Genomic DNA, 18954 nt, shown 5'->3' with positions numbered 1-18954 from the left:
AATGGGAGCGCCCCACATTTCCAGTGACGTTTCTGCGCATTTTCCATAGCACCGTCTTTTCTTGGTGGAAAAGACCGATCCGTGCCCACCTGCCTCTCTCCAAATTCTGGCTTTTGGACGGTCCCCCCCATTGGGGAATCGACTTCATGGGGGTCGCTCAGCTATTTTTACCTAGGGGAACATTCTGGGCCAGCCAGAGAGGTTGCTGTGTCTTTGCTTTTGTTTTGCAAACCATGCTTAAAAAAAGGGAAACACACACACACACAAGAACACACGTGGTTAAACATTCAAACTGCCATGAATTACACAAGGAAAGTAAATACCATCTTCACCAGTTCACGGGCAACCCGTTTGCGCAAATGTCTTACCCAAACTATTCCCAAAGCGATTCAACAACCCTATAATTTATAAGGGCTTGCCATGTTTACTTTGGGCCAGACTAGGCAGGGTGTGAGTATGCTACCCTTTTTTACAGAAGGAGAAGTTGAGGCCCAGAGAAATAAAGAAAGTGGAAACAACTGGGGGTATGCCTGGTGACAACAAACAACATTCCTCTCTTCCCCTCACCCATTGCTTCATTTAATGAGCCACCTGGCAAACCATCAACTCAGGGATGGTCTCTCCAGCAGATGAAATAGAACAAACCTTCATTCATTCATTCCTTACCCTGTCAATATGTTTTGAGCACTTACTATCCTTGGAACAATTGTTTCCTTGAAAAACAATAGCAACAATAGCAAACCCAAATGCACGGTCTTGGAATCAATTCAGGCTCATAGTAACCCTGTATGGGGTTTCTGAGACTATAACTTTATGGAATCAGAAAGTCTCTTTTTTTTTTTTCTCCTTTGCAGAGGCTGGTTCGTTGGGACTGCTGACCTGTTTCTAAGCAGGACATTGAGTAACCCACTTCAATACTGTCTCCTTAGCATTGTTAATGGAACAGACTACACCTTTGTTGACAGACTGCACAGGGGCTACTGCCAACCAAGAAAATGGACCCTCTGCTTGTTAGAATTGAATATTCTGTTTGAGCATTCCTCCTGTTAGGAAAATGAACAATGGGCCCGGAGATAGAAGCCCTGGTAAATGTCTCAACTCTGAGGTCAGGCTGAGTGGGCATCCTAAAGCATCTCACACTGATTTACAGCCCGAGATAGGACTCCATACATCCTGTGGAAGAATAGTCACCTGAGATTAATTAGAACGATATATGTAGGAAACCCAAGGATGAACTTAGTAAGTTCTTAGAAAGTTGCAGACCACCAAGGGATGCAATCCTCCTCCCCATTTAAAGTACCCTTTAAAAACTAGAAGCTGTCACCTAGATTGGGTCCTTCTAATCTCTCACCTCCCCTCACTTTGTTCTCTGGTATCTATGCTTAAAGTGTCCTTCTCACCTCCGTGGGGGACCCACTTTATCTCTTTTGAAGTGGACTTATTTAAATAAACTTTGTCTTAACTGTGTGTGTGTGTCTGAGCACAGCTTATTCCCGGCCCCTTACACACTGCATGGGTGTGGGACTTGCTAGTTCTCCCCTTGGATGATAACCCTATACTGGCATGGCTCTGTAGGACCAAACATCTCAGCCACTATGAAGTGTAGAAATGATTAAAGACACAAGCTGAGGAAATCCCTGTGAAACCAGTCTCTGTATAAGGCTCATTTCCCAAGATAAATGTTTGATACATTCTTAGACCCTTCTATCTTGCCTCTATGAAGTTTCCCATAACAAATTCACAAGAGAAGTGTAGAATCTCTCTCTCTCTTTCTCTGTCTCTCTCACTGTGTGTGTGTGTGGGGGGTGTGTGTGTGTGGGTGTGGGTGTGTGTGTGTGTGTGGGTGTGTGTGTGTGTGTGTGTGTGTGTGAGAGAGAGAGAGAGAGAGAGGTGGGGGGAGGTGGGGGGAGTGGGTGTCTGTCTTTCTCTAGCTCTCAAAATGGCAGTGAATGGGAGAAATTTACTGAAAGGACAGGATGTTCAGCTTCATATACTGTTGCTTGATAGCCTTCCAATAAACATTTTAAAAATTAAGTGGAGAAAGAAAAGGCCACAGAGGATAAATCAAATGGTTACAGATTTGGTGCCATTGGATTATTGGACAGTAAAAGTAACTTATTGTGTGAACTTGAACAAGTCACCTCTCTGTAACTCCATCTTCTTGCCAGCAAAATGGGGACAATAATAGTCCTTTGCTTGCTGAAAGTGAAGCACTTAGTGATGCAGATCTATATGAAGAAAACAAAAATTCTCACCTTGAGACCAGTAAAGAACATCATGAGGAAGTGAAAAAAGATCAAATCTCAGGATTTCGTCTTACTTGGATCCCTCATTGGTGCGCATGGGAGCTGCAGTCAAGAAATCAAATGACATTACTTTGGGCAACTTTGCTTCCAAAGATCTATTTAAAGTGGTTAAAAGCAAAGATGTATCTTTGAGGGCTAAGGTGTGCCTAACCCAAACCAAAGGATTTTCCATTGTGTCCTGTACGTATGAAAGCTGGAATGAATAAGGAAGATCAAGAAAGAATGGATGCCTTTGAATGACGGTGTTGGTGAATATTGAAAGTGCCACGGAGTGCCAGAAGAATAAACAAATCTGCCTGAGAAGTACAGCTCAAATGCTCCTTTGAAATGAGGATGGGGAGATTTCCTCTCCCCGCGGTTGAAGGACGTCATGCTCAGGAAAGTCATTGAGAAAGAGGAAGACCCCAACAAGATGAATTGACTCGGGTCACAACACTCGGCTCAAATATAGCAACGATTGTGAGGACGGCGTGGGATCAGGCAGTGGTTTGTTATATTAGAGCTATGAGTCGGAACCAATACCACCATACCTACCCCATCACCTCACCTCGTCAACCATCTCATAGGAATATGGTGAGCGTTCGATAATAATATATGTAAAGTATGTAGTACAGTGGAACATAATTTACGCCTGCATTGGCTACACTTATACTTATCATAGAGATAATAATTGTTCATATTGTGGTTCTTTTTATTCGTCATTATCACCAGTTCCCTTTTCATGGCTCCGCCCATAGGTCTCTCGTTCCCGCCCACTCGTCCTTTTCTCCTCTCGCTCCGCCCCCTCACGAGGGCCACTAGGCTGCAGTTGCGTGATGCGCACCGGGCCTTGTAGTCCGTTCGCAGAGTCTCTTCGCCGGGAGCCTCGCAGACGAACTGCACTTCCCAGCGTTCCTAGCGGCGACCGCCGTAAAGTGCGGCGGCCGAACGGCCGGTTCCGGCTGAATGTCAGTGAGGGGCTGTGGGCCAGGGAGGCAGGTATCTAGCCGTGTCTCCACCACCTCCGCTTCTACCTCCTTCGCTTGGAGCTGCCCTCGCGGGCGCCTGGCTGCTCAGGCATGAGGCCGTGAAGTGAGAGACGGGGCCGGGTCGCCGACATGTTTGGCCGCTCACGGAGCTGGGTGGGCGGGGGCCATGGCAAGTCCTCCCGCAACATCCACTCTTTGGACCACCTCAAGTGAGTGCGCTGAGGGGCGGGCCGGGGTAGGAGGCCGCGAGCATGGGGCGCCCAGCCGGCCCGGGCCCCGGGGAGTGTGAGCGGAGGTGGGGTGCTAGGGCAGACTGCTGGTTACGAGCGAGAGTCCCCGGAATCCGAGAGTCTGGGTTCGAATCCCGACACTTCGCTCCTGGCTGTGTGACCTTGGGCAAGTCCCCTGGCATTCTAGGGTCTCGGTTTCCCCACGTGTAAGGTGAGGGGATGGGCTTTCAGTCTGCGACGCGGACTCCGTGCTGGACGGGGACAATGGGCGTCCGGGTCAAAGGCCCAGAGTCTTGGTTTGGGACAACACTGAGTTGGGATATTTGTGTGTGACTGCAGGCCTCAGTTACCTCATTTGTAAAATGGACATAGAGACAGCCCTAGCTTCGTGGGGAGGGGTGGGGTGTTGAGGTGCGGCAAACCCTAACCCAAAGCTCCGAGGGCTTGCAAAACTCACTTCCTGCCATTGAGTCGCTGCCAACTCATAGACTCTATCGGACAGGGTAGAACTGCCCCTGTGGGTTTCTGGGACTGTCACTCTTGGCGGGAGAAGAAAGCACAGTCTAATTCCTTGGAGCCTCTGGTGGTTTCGAACTACTGACCTTGCAGTCAGTAGCCCAACACATAGCCGCTAAGTCACCAGAGTGACAAGAGTTTAAAAACAAAGAGAACAATTTTCTGTGGAAAGGAGTTGTTGGCAGTGAGGTTCTTGGGTTCAGGAATGCTCAGAGACTTGGCTTTTCAATCATGCTGTGACTGTGCGACCTTGGGCATTGCATCACCTCTTGGTGCCACTGATACGCTCTTTGGGAATGGGCATCGTGAGCCTTGTAGAAGGATTCTGTGATGCCGCATGTAGCAAGAGATTAGCCTGGGCTTTTCGTGGTAGGTGACCGGCAGGGTTAGCTGTGTTTATCAGCTTGGCAAGCCCTTCCCAGACCATCCTCCCTAGAGTGCACCCACCGCAGCCCCCTTCTGTCAGACCCCTCTCCTAGTTTTCTTCATTGCATGTCTATTATTTGCAGCGAGCCTGCTTGTTTTCACGTCCTCCCAGCTGTGTTTGTAGCATCCAGTCAAGGAGGACCTCAGTGAAGTTTTAAAGAATGAGTACGTGGATGAATGAGTGAATTAGGGAGAAAGAAAGAGCAAGAAGACACACGCCAAGGACTTGGGAGGAGGGCTGTGAAGGACTACAGAGACCTTTGGGGAGGCAAATGTGATGTGTGTGGAGGGGGAGGGGGAGTGAATGGCAGAGGGGGCAGACCAGCCTTGGGTTAGGTAAGAGAGAGGTTGGTGTCCCGAAGAGGGAGCACCCAGGGTTAAAAATGAGAAGGGAGAGGAGTAGAGGGCCGATAATAGGAAGAAGATGGGGAGTAGGGGGACGACAATAGGAAGAAGGTGGGGAGTAGGGGGACGGATGGGACAAGGAGAATTGGAGGAGGACTTCTCATGGTGGGTGTGGGGGAGGCAGCGATTCTGAGCTGTACCCTCTCTAGCATGGAGCTGGCATTAAGGTCTGTGGGTCTTAAAAAGCAGGGGGGCAGGGGGACGCATTGTGTGGTGAGGAATGATTTCAGAGTGTTGAGAGAAGTCACAGAGAGATGCCCAGCCAGGGGTGGCTAGGGCATCAGGCATCTTACTTTAGGGCAGCTGGCCTGGAAAGGGAGAGGCTGAAGGATTTCAGGAATTCATGGAGTGGGTGGCTATGGCTGGGAAGGGGCAGGTGGCTCCACGGAGCCACCTCCCTCAGGCTCACACCCAGTCCGGCCTGTCTCTAGCCCTCTTCATTTATTCAGTTTATTCAAGGTGTTCTTCCTGGTCAGGTACGCACTGAGACCTTCCTCCTCACCAGCCTGAGAGCTGCAGGGACTCCTTTTGTGTCTGTCTTCTAGTGGTGGAAACGATCAGGCTCAAAGAGCTTAAGTTGCTGGTCCAGGGGAACAACGGCTGAAAAGTGACAGAGCCAGGGTTGGAACCGAAGCTGCCTGACCCCAGAGTGTGCCCCCTGCACTGGGCTTCTCAGTGAAATTCCCTGTAAGTCAGTTCAGGAGTCTCCCCACTCAGCTGAGCCGCACTGCCTGCTCGGGACTGGGAAAGGCTCTCGGGTTCCTCAGGGAACCCTGGACACAGGTCTTTATTGGAAACTCGAGCTGCTTACTCTGCATCAGGCAGATCCGCTTAATCCGTGGGCCTTCTGTGTGTGAGAGGCAGGCTCAGCAGGCCCCGGCTGGCTCAGGAAAGAGTGCCCCACACTAGCCGAGTGCCCATTGCAAGGTTTGGGGTACTCTCTGTGTGGCTCTGGGACTGAGCATCTGGCTCCTTCCCTAGGGAGCTGGTCTGCTGCTGGCAGGGAAGCTGGGCCTGGAGACAGGGACTGTGTCCTGTGACCTGGGCTGGGATCACCGGAGGCCCAGGGCTTGGAAACTTCTGAAGGAGGTGGTAACAGAACCAAGTCTTCCAGGCCAGTAGGGGTTACCATATGGACCATGAGGACACATTGTGACTCGGACCCTGGGTTTCGTGGGCGTCTCGGTAGATGGTAGGAACCAGGTTTTATCACGTGGAGTAAGCAGCGCTCTTGGGACACTGGGCCTGAAGGGTGTCACGGAGCATGAGACTTGCAGGGTTAAAACTGGGAGAATGCTGGGCCAACCAAGACACACTGGTTCCCCTACCAAGTGCTCACCTGCTCACAGAAAGGTCTGCAAGCAAGTCTTGGCTGTTTGCTCCAATAAAGATGAGCCAGAAACTGAACTCACTGCCATGCTCGATTCTGACTTACTTATAGGGGCCCCATAGGACAGGGGAGAATTGCTCCTGTCATTTTTGGTAAGTGTAACTTCACTGGAGTAGAAAACCTCTCTCTCCCGTGAAGTAGCTGGTGGTTTCGAACTGCTGGCCTGTGTGTAACCACTACGCCCCCAGGGTTCATCCTGTAAAGATTACAGACTAGAAAACCCTGTGAGGCACTTGTAGTTTGTCATGAGGTTGCTAAGAGTCAGTGTTGACTCCATGGCACATGACAGGCAGTGATAAATGACAGGGCCTAGCCCACTCTTGCAGAGATAAATGCCAATGTGGATAGAGAGGAGAGATCAAGATATTTAAAATAAGCTATAATTGATCTTATTATGATGTAAAATAATAATGTTTTTTTGTATGCTGGTAGCGCATCTGGGAACCATTTCTATTTCTCTGTAGACTTTATTTTTCAGCTATTTGAGATTTGTAGAATTGAGACGATAGTACAAATTGGAAGCCCTTTTTCACTACAGCAGTTTTGGTCACATCCCCAACTTCCTGGAAGGAACGACGAGGGAATCTTTGTGAGTCTTATCTGGTCTTCTCTAGGTTGGATGATGGAAAACTGTACTTTCTGGCTTTGTCACTGAATTGAGGTGGTGATGTCGTTAGTTGGGGCAGATTAAAGCAGTGGAGTGGGTATTTGCTCTGCGTCATTGACCCTGGAGAAGGACATCATGCTTGGTAAAGCAGACAGGCAGCGAAAAAGAAAAGATAGTCAGGTAGACCCAGTGACTGCGACAGTGGACTCGAACCTAAGAACTATGAGAACAGCGCAGGACCAGGCAGTGCTTCTCTCTGTTGTGCGTAGGTAGGGTCGCTGAGTCGGAACAGACTCAGTGGCATCTAACAACAAACCTGGGTGTTTATTGCCTCATCTAATGGCAAAGCCATGACATTCATTGACACACGCCAACCACTGATGGAGCAGTCTGCATGCCACCGGAACTGCCAGTCCAAATGGATACAACATTTTTGTTATGTTGTTGCCTTCACTCTGGTTCTCTTTGTGGGTGTGCCAAGACTCTTGCTTGTACGTGGCAGGCCCCCTGCTCACACTTACGTTGTCTATCCCCCCCACCCCGCCCAGATGGACTTGATTGGTTCCCGTCATCGACTGGTCCATCCTGGCTGAGCAGTAGCTGGAAGGCCAGCCTCCAGACGGAGGCTCCCTCTTCCTGTCTCTCCGTTCTGCTGCCTGTTGATGTCATTTTGATGTTGGCTCCGGGTTGGTCTAGCATCAGTTTAGCAGTCCCTGGGAAAGCCAGCAGAAGGCCAGCATGGCGCCCTACTCTCAGGTCCCCCGCTCATTTGTGGAGCTCGTCACTGAGGCCAGAGGGTGAAGAACCTGAACAAGCTAACTCTGACTTGCACCCCTTACCTGGAGTCCCAGGGGGTATAATCATCCACACACAGCTGGTAGAGAAGAGACCAGGAAAGAGGCCGGGTTCTCCCCAGAAAATCTGGGGTTATGTGTTAATCCGGGTTGACTAGAGAAACGAATTCATAGATACTCATAGGTGTATAAGAAAGAGCTTTATATGAAAAAAGCAATTGTATATTGAGAAAACATGCAGCCCAGTGTAGATCAAGTCCATAAGTCCAATGTTAGCCTATGTGGCTGGTACCAATTCATAAATTCCTCTCACGAAACACATTCAATGACGTCCAGCAGGAAGATCACAGGCCAGTGGGTGGAAAGTCTTGTGGATCCAGTGGCAATGGAAGTGGAAGCATCTCAGCGTTGGCAGGGGTCTCTATGTGGCTCTTCCAGCTCCAGGGCTCTAGCCTAGCTCCATGTGTCTTGTCAACAGGAATGTCTTTCAGGGAGTGAACTATTTATCTCTGTGCCCCCCCCCCCCAAATAAGGTCACCAAACTGCAACTTGATTGACAGACTAGACTCCACCCCTTTGCATGTTGACAGATTATGTAACTTCCACAGGTTATTACCCAAAGAAGGTGAGAACTGGATACTGAGCAAGTAAATATTCCTTCAGACCAAACCCAGGTGCTCACAGAGCGGAAGTGGGTCCAATGGGTTTCCCAAGGCAGTGGCTTTTCAGAAGTAGGTTGTCAGGCCTTTCTTCCAAGGTGCCTTTGAGTGGATTTGGATCCCTGGCCTTTGGAGTGGCCAACCATAACTGTTTGTACCACCCAGGACTTCAAAAGCTCACTACTCTTGATATAGTTGATTTTGGGCTCGATATCTTTAGAGCTCAGGGTACAATATTGGCAGATGCATTTCTTTTTCATGTATTTCACCTATAATGACCCCAGGCACCAGTCTCTGTTATAATTCCAGGCCCCATCTGGTTAGGGAGCACCCAGGCAAGGGGTCAGATGCTTGGGTCAGCAGTTCTAGCTCATCAGCCACTCTGTGGGAGAGAGACAAGGCTTCCGACTCCTGGAAAGATTCACAGCCTCCGGAGCCTTCTAGGGTTCCTGGGAGGTGAATCAACTTGCTGGCTGTGGGTTTGGTGTTTGGTTTTAGGGTGTCAAGAATGGCCTCAGTAGGCAGACAACTGGGGAGTTGGAGACCTGCTGGGTGAGTTATAGGCAGTGGGGTGGGGGTGGGGGATAGGCATCCAGGAACCAGGTTGGAGGGAGGAGAGAGCATTAGAGAAAACAGGGCCCAGGGATAGAGTAGGATCCAAGGCAGTAAGGGGTGTGCATGGGCCAAGGGACCATGGGACTGGAAGTGGAGCGAGTAGGCAGGAGGGGCCAGGTGGACCTTGCACTGGACCTTGCAAATAAGGATTCTGAACTTAGGCTGGAAACAGCCAAGAGCCATGAAAGGTTTTAAACTTGAGCGGTGTGATTGGAGGACGCCACCTAGTGGCGAGTTAAGGTATAGCCTACTATCGTCCAGTTGCCTTCTCACACATTTCATGCTACTGTCGTCCCCTCACCAGCTCACCTGCCTGAGTCTCCTCAGCTCATCCAACTGAGCTCACCTTCCCCATTCCTCCCACCCAAATGCCTAACTGAATCCTTAAAATTCCAATTCTGCAAAGATCACCTTGCTGGTTGTAGACAATGAGAGGTGCTGCTGTTGACTCTGACTTTTCTTGGCCTCAGCAACCCACACAATGCACGTGTATATGCCCCGTTTTCTCCTTGCTAAAGAGTGGACCGCCTTTGAGTCCTGTGGGCTCTGGCAGCTTTATCCCAACATTGGTCAGAACCCAGGAAGCTGCTTGGGGCTCCTTGGCCGGGCCTTAGGACCCCAACCCAACCGTTTGATTTGGGTTTTTCTCTGGGATTGCTCGAAGACCCTGCCTGGACATTGGCCATTATGTGTTTCAGATAAAGCTCTGTCCACATGCCTGAGCCCCTCCCCACCCCACCTCTTTCTCAGTCTCTCTTCTTCCTCTCACCCGACGGAAGGGAGCAGGGGGGCTGTCGTCAGAGACTTCTCTCACCACCTTGGCCTCAGAAAGCTCAGAACCGAGTGTTGGATTCACCGTGGGAGTCCTCATCTTGATTTTCTGGCAGAATTGTTCTCCTTGGTCTGGACTTTCCTTATCCTTTGACTTCGTGGTTTTATGATTTTTGTCTGGTGTTTTGTTTACTGCTCCCATTGAGATGCTTGGGGCACAAACAATTGAGTGCCTAAGACAACTAGCACTGGCCTAGGTAAGGGGATTTTCTGGCTCGTGCTATAGGAAAATCTGTAAGTGATAAGGCTTCAGGTATGGATTGATGGGGGAACTGACTGATTCTCATTGTCCCCATAAGCGGTCTTCCTCTGTGTGTGCCCTTTGCCAACAAGATGCCTTTTTTTATGGCTACATCTGCATGAAGCCCGGGTGGCGTCCGTGGTTTGTGATCTACTGCTGACTTAAGGCCAGCAGTTCAAACCCAGCCAGCCTCTCTTCAGAAGAAAAACCAAGAAAACCCTAAGGAATAGCCCTGCCTGTCCCTGGGGTCCCCATGCATGCCTCAGCACAGACAGATAGCTGCAACCCCCATGATGCCTGATTGTCCCCAGCTGGGGCGGGGTCAGCCCCATCTGAATGTCCGTGGGACAGGGGTGGTAGATCCTGGGAAAGAAGCCAGCCTTGTCAACCACAATAAACCCCAAGAAAACTAAACCATCAGGGCTGGTAAAAAGCACCCTCCCCGCCTGTTGGAAGCCCTGGTGAGCCAAGTACAGGGACAGCCTGTCACTGGGGCCAGCAGCCAAGCCAGGTGACAGCAGCGGCCTAACGACTCCCTGCCCTCTTCCCTACAGCCCGAGCCAGATGCTCTGGTCCATTTAGCTTCTGCTTCAAGCTCTCTGTGGACTGCCCATAGCACGGACACCTGGACCTCCCTTGGTCACTGGGCCCAGCCACACCAGACACTTTGCCCCTCAGATGTGCCAAGGTAGTGGCTGGAAACTTCTAGATCAGTAACTGATCCCAGGGTGGCACAAAGTGCTCGCACTCAGTGCCCTCACAGTTGGGAGTTTGACCCCACCCAGCTGCACCTGGCAACTTGCTGCCAGGAAAGCCTGGTGGGCAGCTCTGCTCAGCAAGCCAGGGTCACCATGGGTCACACTGATAGGACAGCACCCAAGCGGTCTGAGGTGCAGCCCCATGCATAGCTTCAGCCCCCCTGCTCAGGCTCCTTGTACCAGATGCTGAGGGGGTGGGGGTGCGAGGGTAGGCTTTCACAGCCAGCATCCCAGAGGGATTCAGATGCAGGGTGAGCCGCCTGGGAAGCACTGCCAGAGCCCAACAGCAGGGCCCAGAATCTTCCACGGTGACCCTTTCCACAGCCGGCCAAGCCACTGTTCCCTGTGATTTTCAGTGCCCTCTTCACCATTGAGAACCTCATTGGTTGTTTGCTGTGTGTGTGTTTGTCCATCACCTCCAATTCGAGCACATGGTAAGCCGTCAGCAAGGCCATGAACAGAAGAGGCTTGTTCTGGGTCACCACCCTCTCCTTCACTGTTTGTTGGCTGAGGGGGCCGAGATGTGGGTTGAAGGCCTGCCTCCCACCCCTTTCTGTGCCTGCCACCTCCAGGGCCCTCAGGCCCAGGTTTTTTGGGGTGGTTCATCAGCAGAAGCACCTCCAGTGAATACCCTTCTCTAAGCTCTGGTCTGAGCCCACTGGAACTTGTTCCTGGGCCAGAAGGTTCAGGGTGGGACTGCACAGGGACACCTGGGAGCGAGCAGGCTCAGCTAGTACTGGCTCCCACCCCTGCACTGTCCACCTCCCCCACTCCTCTCGTGTTGATAAGTATCAGGATCCTCAGACAAGAGCACCCTAAGGCACGTGCTCACATATGAGTCCTGAAACTCGATTCGGACCTTCAGACAAGCTTGAACGTCACCTGAAACCAACGTGTTTGCTGCAGCGTGGGGGCTCTTTGTCCGTGGTAGTTTCACTGTGAAATGGGTGCTCTCCTGAGAAGGCAGGGTCTGTGGGGATCTGCTTGTGGCCTAGGTGATGAGCCCCCAGGGCGCTGGCTGCACTGTCGTCGTGGAAACCAGCTCCTCTGCCAGGGTGGAATTTGCCCAGGCACCACTCTCCAGACTGGGACTCTCCTGCAGTTTACCCGACCCATCCACCCCTTGCCCTTGAGTGACCCCAGTGGGGATTCTTGTTAATGAGTGGCTTATGTGACAGTTATAGGGAGTTACACCAAAAACCAAACTCACTGCCATTGAGTCAATGCCAACTCATCTTGACCCTATAGGACAGGGTAGAAATGCCCCTGTGGGTTTCCAAAACGGTAATTGTTTGCAGGAGAAAGCCTGGCTTTCTCCCAAGAAGCGGCTGGTTTTGAATTCTTGACCTTGTGGTTAGTGCCCCAACCTGAAACCACTACACCACCAGGATTTCTTGTGGGAAGTTCAGATCCAGTGAGTATTTTCAAGACTTAGTTTATCCATTTGGTTTTTGTTTGTTTGTTTTTGCTTGGCTGGCAGTCATAAAAGCTCAACTTGCTTCATTGTTTATGTTTTCTCTAGTCAGATGGCTGTCTGGGTAGGGTGGGAAATCAGACTGCCTGGGGTTTCCCCAGGACCAGGGAGTTGCCGCCATGGAAGCAGAGTCTGGTGATAGTAAGCCACCAGGCTTGGGAGAGGAGAAAGAAGAAAGGGAGGAGAGGGGGAGGATCAGAGGCCACAGCCTGGGGAGAAAATGTCACTGAGTCCACAGGTGATGTCACAGATAGTCTTAGCCTGAGGGTCACTGCCGGGCTTCTTCTCAGGGCCTGTTCGGGACAGAGGTTTACAAACAATTGTCACGGACAAAGAGAGAAGCCCACCTACTTGGGTGTGGAACTAGATCTAGATCTAGAAGTGTGCTCTGCGGTATAGCAGTAGGAGCCCCTGTGGTGCCATGGTTAACATGCTTGACTACTGGTTGGCAGTGTGAACCCACCGCCCAATCCACGGGGGAAAGATGAGGCAGGTGCTTGTGTCCAGATGACAGCCCCAGAAGCCTCGTGGGGCAGTTCTGCTCAGGCCTTGAGGGTCCCAAGGAACACAACACAATTTAAAAGTATAGCTTGTGGTGAATTTATTTAGCTCTTCTTTATTTAATGTACTATCTGTAGAAAATAAAGTAGAACGAAAAGACATCTTTGAAAGTGCTGTGATCTTTTATATCCATTTTTTAAAGTATATGATCTTTTGTCTATGTTTTTAAGTATGTGAAAGCAAATACAGACTGTGGGTCTCTGCTGACAACACGACCTCACATCATGTGCAAAGGTTTTGTGGGCACCAAAGGATGAGCAAGGAACAGGTCTTACCGTCATAGATCTAGGAGTCCAGTTGTTGTTGATGTTTTCTCGTGTTTGAGGTGAAACTGCACAGCAAATTAGATTCCCGCTCCCTAGTTCATAGCCTGCTGCTCCCTGGGCTAGGTTGTACTCAACACTCTCACCATCCCTTTTCCTTCCCGCTGGTTACCCTGCCCCTCCTTGCCTTCTGGCGAACTGGGTGTTGCACGGGGCTGCTAACTGCAAGGTCAGGGGGCCTGGCCTTGGGAGAAAGGAGAGGCTTTCTGCTCCCGTGTAGATTAATAGCCTCAGAAGCCCTCTGTAGGGTTGCTGTGAGTTGAACTTGAATGAGTTTTCCTGCCTTCTCATTTTGCTTTTATGTAAGTGTCGTTTTGGTCCCATATACAAGCGTGCAACTCTTAATGTCTATGATGTGTTCCATGAACAAGGACGCTATGTGGTTTGGACGTGTGAACACCTGTGTCTGCTGGACACACGGGCCCAGAGGCTGCTGTGTGATGTGCCGGCTTGGCAGCTCCCACTGTGGACACCTCAGGGGGGTGCGCCACTAAGTCCTGCCTGGTCGTCCTTGCCTTCTCTGCTAAGCTGCCCTAGGGAAGAGCAGGGAGTGGATGGCGCAGGCCAGGGGCACCAGAGCCAGGGTTAGGGCACGAGTGCCCCCCTTTCCGTCTGTGCCCCACAGGGTTACATTGGACACCACATGAGCACAAGACTTGCTGAGTTGTAGGAGCTGAGGGGACCAGGGTTGGAAGTTTGGTCCTGGGCCTCCATCACCACAGACTAGGTAGCTTCCAGGCTGTGTGCAGCAGGAGAGCAGAAGTGGGTTCTGACCTCAAGATGAGAGCCTGGCCCAATGGAGATCCCCTCATAGAGGGGTTTAGGAGAGGAGATGGGTTAATTAGGGTGCGAGGTAGTACTGATGAAGAACACAGCTTTCCCCCAGATCCTGGATTCTTCCTCCCCCCCAACTAGCATGATCCGAATTCTACCTTGCAGGGCTGGATAGGGCAGAGGCTGTACACTGGTACATATGAGGGCTGGAGGCACAGGGAATCCAGGGTGGATGATACCTTCAGGACCAAGGGTGTGAGGGGCGATGCTGGGAGAGTGGAGGGTGAGTGGGTTGGAAAGGGGGAACTGATTACAAGGATCCACATGTGACCTCTTCCCTGGGAGAGGGACAGCAGAGAAGGGGGGGGAGGGAGACTCCGGATAGGGCAAGATATGACAAAATAACGATGTATAAATTACCAAGGGCACATGAGGGAGGGGGGAAAGGGGAGGGAGGGGGGGAAAAAAGAGGACCTGATACAAAGGGCTTAAGTGGAGAGCAAATGCTTTGAGAATGATTGGGGCAGGGAATGTACGGATGTGCTTTATACAATTGATGTATGTATATGTATGAACTGTGATAAGAGTTGTATGAGTCCCTAATAAATTGTTTAAAAAAGTAAAATAAAAGTTCAACTAATAAAAAAAAAGATGAGAGACTGGCACCCCAACATTCAGACACGTGGGTGCCCAGCCCACAGATGTGTGTGCAGCCAGACAGTACGCAAATGGCCGTTAGTTCACGCAGAGCCGTAGTTTCCTGTTTCAGGGAGTGCAGTCATGTTTATTTAACAAGCCTTTCTGTTATTTGGCTAAAAGGTGATCCTGGGAGTGGCTTCAGTTCCAGTTTAAAAAATCACCTTAGGGTGATGGTCTCAGAGACTCCTCTCGTGTCTGTTATGCCAGTAGGTCTGGTCCTTTTTAGACATTTGGGTTTTGTTCGACATTTTTCTCCCCTCTCTCCTAGACCGCCTGTTGTGTCCTTGGCCAGAACAGCCAGTGACGGACGCTAGCCAGGCTCAGAGAAATGTTTCTGTGTAGTAGCAACAGCCATTTAGAGAGTGCATGCTCCACACAATGCTGTGTACACAGCACTGGGAGCTGATAGCTGGGAAAGAATCCAGCAAAAGATGTGTGTGACTTCTACCCAGAAAGCATTGGGAAAAATGGTAAATATTGTGAAGATGCCAGTTTACCCCCAGTCTACCCCCATATATTCAGAGCACTCTCAAAGGAGATACCTGCAGGGCAGTTTGTGGGCATGTTTGAGATGGCTTTTCCAGGTGCCTCATTATGCTTGCCAAAGCCGGACAGTGAATGAGGCAGACAGAGGACAAGTTGTTGCTTTTGAATTAAGGTGTGGGCAAAGAATTTCGAATGTGCCCTGGACTGTCAGAAGGACAGGGGAAGAAGTACAGCCAGAGTGGGTGGAAGTGTGGATGGAGACACTTCAAGGGCATCATTCTTGGGAGAGGATCAGCAACAGGGAAAATGCTCGCTGAAGTGGACTGACAATGGCTGGGAGAATGAGCTCACAGGTAACCAGGATGAGCCGGTGGTGCAGGAGCAGGTGGTGTCTCATTCCGTTGCTATGAGTCAGATCTGACAGCAGTAGTTTTGTGGACACTGACAGGGTAATGTTAACATGTCTAGGGAAATGGAAAGGACCAGGAGCAGCTGATATAAAGCTGGTCTCCAGGGAGACAGATCTAATTCCTGGTGACCCCATCTGTGTCAGGATGTAACTGCTCCATCAGGTTTGCATTGGCTGATTTTTCGGGAGTAGATCACTCGGCCTTTCTGCCGAGGTGCCCCTGGTGAAGTTGATTAAACCTCTAACCTTTCAGTTAGCAGTTGAAGGTGTTGCTGGGACTCAACATTACCACATAGCAAGGCTTACCAGAAAGCTCCAGTAATTTGGCAATGTGATATTAGGTTAATGAAAAACCTCAACTGCCATGGAGTCAGATGTTCCTGGTGCGGTGTACGTGGCATTGTGTGGAGCGTGCATGTTCTAAATGGCTGTTGCTACTACACGGAAATGGTCCACTCATGGTGACCCTGAAGGACAGGGTAGACCCGCCCCTGTGGGTTTCTGAGACTGTAACTCTTCACGGGAGTAGAGGGCCTCGTCTAAGGCCCTCCGAGGGCATTTGGTAAAGGTTGACCAAGAGATGGATGAACGAGTCCAGAGAGGGACCCACTCCTGGTTCTGTTCAGTCACCTGGTGAGTGACAAAGATGACTAGAGTACAGAGGAGAAATGCTTTTGGAGTAAATGGTGCCGGCCAGACTATTGCTGCTGCTGCTGTTAGGTGCCATTGCGTCAGTTCCGACCCATAGCAACAGAATCACACACTGCCCAGTCCTACGCCATCCTTAGACCAGCCGCTGTGGCAATCCATCTCACCCAGGACCTTCCTCCTCTTTACCAAGTGTGGTGTCCTTCCCCAGGGACTGGTCTCTCCTGGTAGTGTGTCCAAAGTACGCAAGACTAAGTCTCCGCATCCTTGCCTCTAAGGAACACTCTGGCCTTACTTCTTTCAAGACGGTCTGTCCTTTTAGCTGTTCATGTACTTTCAGCATTCTTCACCTGCACCTCACTTCAAATGCGTCGATTCTTCTTCGGTCTTCCTTATTCACTGTTCAGCTTTCACGTGCATGTGAGGCGATTGAAAAGATTAGTCCTCAAAGTACCATCCCTGGTACTTGTGTGGCAGATTTACTCTTGCTGTTGTTGGTTTCTCTCTCGTCAGTTTTGACTCATAGTGACCACATGCCCAGTCCTGTGCCATCTTCACAACCATTCCTGTGTCTGCGCTATTCTTTCAGGCACTGGGGTCAGTCTATCTCATGAAGGCTGGTCCTCTTTTTAGCTGACACTCAGCTTTACTAAGCATGATGTCTTTCTCCAGGGCCGATCCCTCCTGATAACATGTCCCAAGTACACGAGATAAAGTCTCACTATCCTTCCTTCTAAGGAGCATTTTGCCTGTGCTTCCTCCAACCCAGATTTGTCTGTTTTTCTGGCAATCCAAAATGTATTTATATATTTTTCAACCTTTTTGAATGACCTACCCAGTTATATAACCCTTGCATAGTCAATAAAACACAGGTGAACATCTTTCCAGTAGGATCCATCTGACACCAGCAATGATCTCCTTCATTCCATATCCTCTTCTGAATCGGTACTGCTGCCACCAGGTTTGAATGATCTTCAGCAGCCTTTGCCTGGCTGTGGGTTACTTCACTAAGACGTGGTGGAGCTGTGCACTGGCCAGCCTTCCAGAGCCACTGTCTGCTGTTCTTCCCTCTCCTCCAGAAGTGCCCATCTGCGCCACTTCTACTCTGCTTTCTCTGGATCTGCCCCTGGCCAGTGTTCCTCTGAAGCCCCTTCCCCCTCTCCTGCCAGCCTGGACTCCCCTTCCTAACGTCTAGTGTTCTTTGTATAGCTTAGAAGTGGTGTTTCTTACAGCTCCCACCTAGGAACTGTGATGCAGTGATTACGGTGGTGTTGGTTGTATACCCAGCAGCGTGCTTGGCCCTTTCTCTGTGTTCTCATGTTGAAGCCCTGGAACAACCCAGGGAGAGGCCTCAATTTTTACCACTGCCTCAGAGAAGCTACTGCTCAGAGAGGTCAAGTGCCAAGCCAAAGTGGAAGAAACAGTAGTGTCCAGGTCCATCCAACTCCAGACCTTTCACCACTGCTCCATGCCTCTGAGATTTGAGCCCTTGGCTGTGCTCAGTCTCATGTGCTCCGATCTCATTTAGCTTGCGCACCCCCACCCGTCAGTATTTATTGAGCACCTGGTGTATGCCAGGCATTTCAGAAGGGCGGTGTCTGCAAGATCAATGAGGTGGCAGTCCCTGGAGGCACTTAGGTATGGTAAGGGAGGTAGCTCGTTGCAAATCAAGGTGGGCTGTTCACTAGCAAAGGTGCTGTGAGTCTAGGCTCATCCCCAGACCCCAAGTGAGTCCCCTTCCTAAGTGTGTCTTTATGGAGCTGTTGGGTATGATTTCATATCTAAAACTAGAAAGTTGACCAAATGTTTGTCTCGTAGATAGCTTATAACGTACCTTGATATGCGTACAAACATTACAGAAACACTTGCAGACACACTAAAGCATCTGTAACGTAATAGTACACTAATGCCGATCATGTTTGGATGTGTGTTACAATGTAATGCCTATGTGCGGGTGTTGTTATGAACCACTGCGTGTTTCTGGATTGGGTTGTAACTCAGGCTGTATGCATGTCTCACGTCATAACACAAGAATTTCCCTGCAGAGGCGTCAGGGAAAAGGAGCAGGATCATACCTCCGGGGGAGGAGGGTGGAGCAGCCAAAACTTCTGGAAAGGCTCATAAAGTCTGAGCTGGGTTTTGAAGGATGAGTAAGAGTTTGCTGGTTGGCTAGGACAGCACAGCAAGGGCCAGCCTGAGGGCTCTGTCAGTTGAGGTTACACCTAATTTTCCACGCTTAACTTCTGTCCCTGTGGAACTGAGGCAGCAGACTGCTAACCACAAGGTTGGCAGTTCAAATTTACCAGCCACTCTGTAGGAGAAGGGTGAGGCTGTCTGTTTCCCTAAAGGTTTGCAGTCTAGATGAGTCAGAATAGACTCAATAAATAGCCATGGATTTGGTTTTGCGGTTTTCTATTCCGGTTGAAGATGTGGAAGGTCCTGATGGTGGTGGGACTGAGTGCTTGGTGCTGACTGCCAGATGTATGGTTTGGAGCCACAGGGCCAGTTCTGCTCTGCCCTGCAGGGTCACTCAGCTGCAGCAGGCTTGGCTTTTCTTTGTGGATGTCTCTGTTGAGCGTCTTCGTCATCTGAATTCCAAAGCAATGGGCTCTCAGAGGAGAGCCAGCAGATGGAGAACGAAATCACTGTCATTTGCTCTGATTAACACCAGTTGGAAGATGACCCCATTAAGCTCAAAACTCCCCCACTGCAAGCAAGATCTTAGAGCCAGCCCAGCCAAAGGACAGCGGGAGTCTGCAGAGCCGACCGCTCACTGAGGCCTCGGACTCCCGTGGGGCTCGGGGAGTGAGGTTAGTGGATGGAACACAGAGGGA

General features: G+C 50.4%; 1 protein-coding gene across 6 annotated transcripts in view; it reads left to right on the top strand.

Annotated features, from left to right (window-relative positions):
* The first annotated feature begins 3217 nt into the window (after positions 1-3217).
* Positions 3218-18954, top strand: part of CLEC16A (C-type lectin domain containing 16A) — a 193634-nt gene continuing 177897 nt past the window's right edge. For 4 of the 6 annotated variants that reach the window (XM_075564290.1, XM_075564288.1, XM_075564289.1 and 1 more), the window contains exon 1: positions 3219-3483. In XM_075564290.1, coding sequence (XP_075420405.1) covers positions 3404-3483 — 80 coding nt within the window. In that variant the 5' untranslated portion in view covers positions 3219-3403. Of the gene's footprint in view, positions 3484-18954 lie in introns of all 6 variants that reach the window. The other 2 variants (XM_075564291.1, XM_075564287.1) reach the window with 1 other exon arrangement.

Source organism: Tenrec ecaudatus, chromosome 12, assembly GCF_050624435.1.
Source record: "Tenrec ecaudatus isolate mTenEca1 chromosome 12, mTenEca1.hap1, whole genome shotgun sequence".
NCBI lineage: Eukaryota > Metazoa > Chordata > Mammalia > Afrosoricida > Tenrecidae > Tenrec > Tenrec ecaudatus.
Note: the sequence above shows the minus strand (reverse complement) of the source record. Positions and strands in the feature narration are given on the sequence as shown.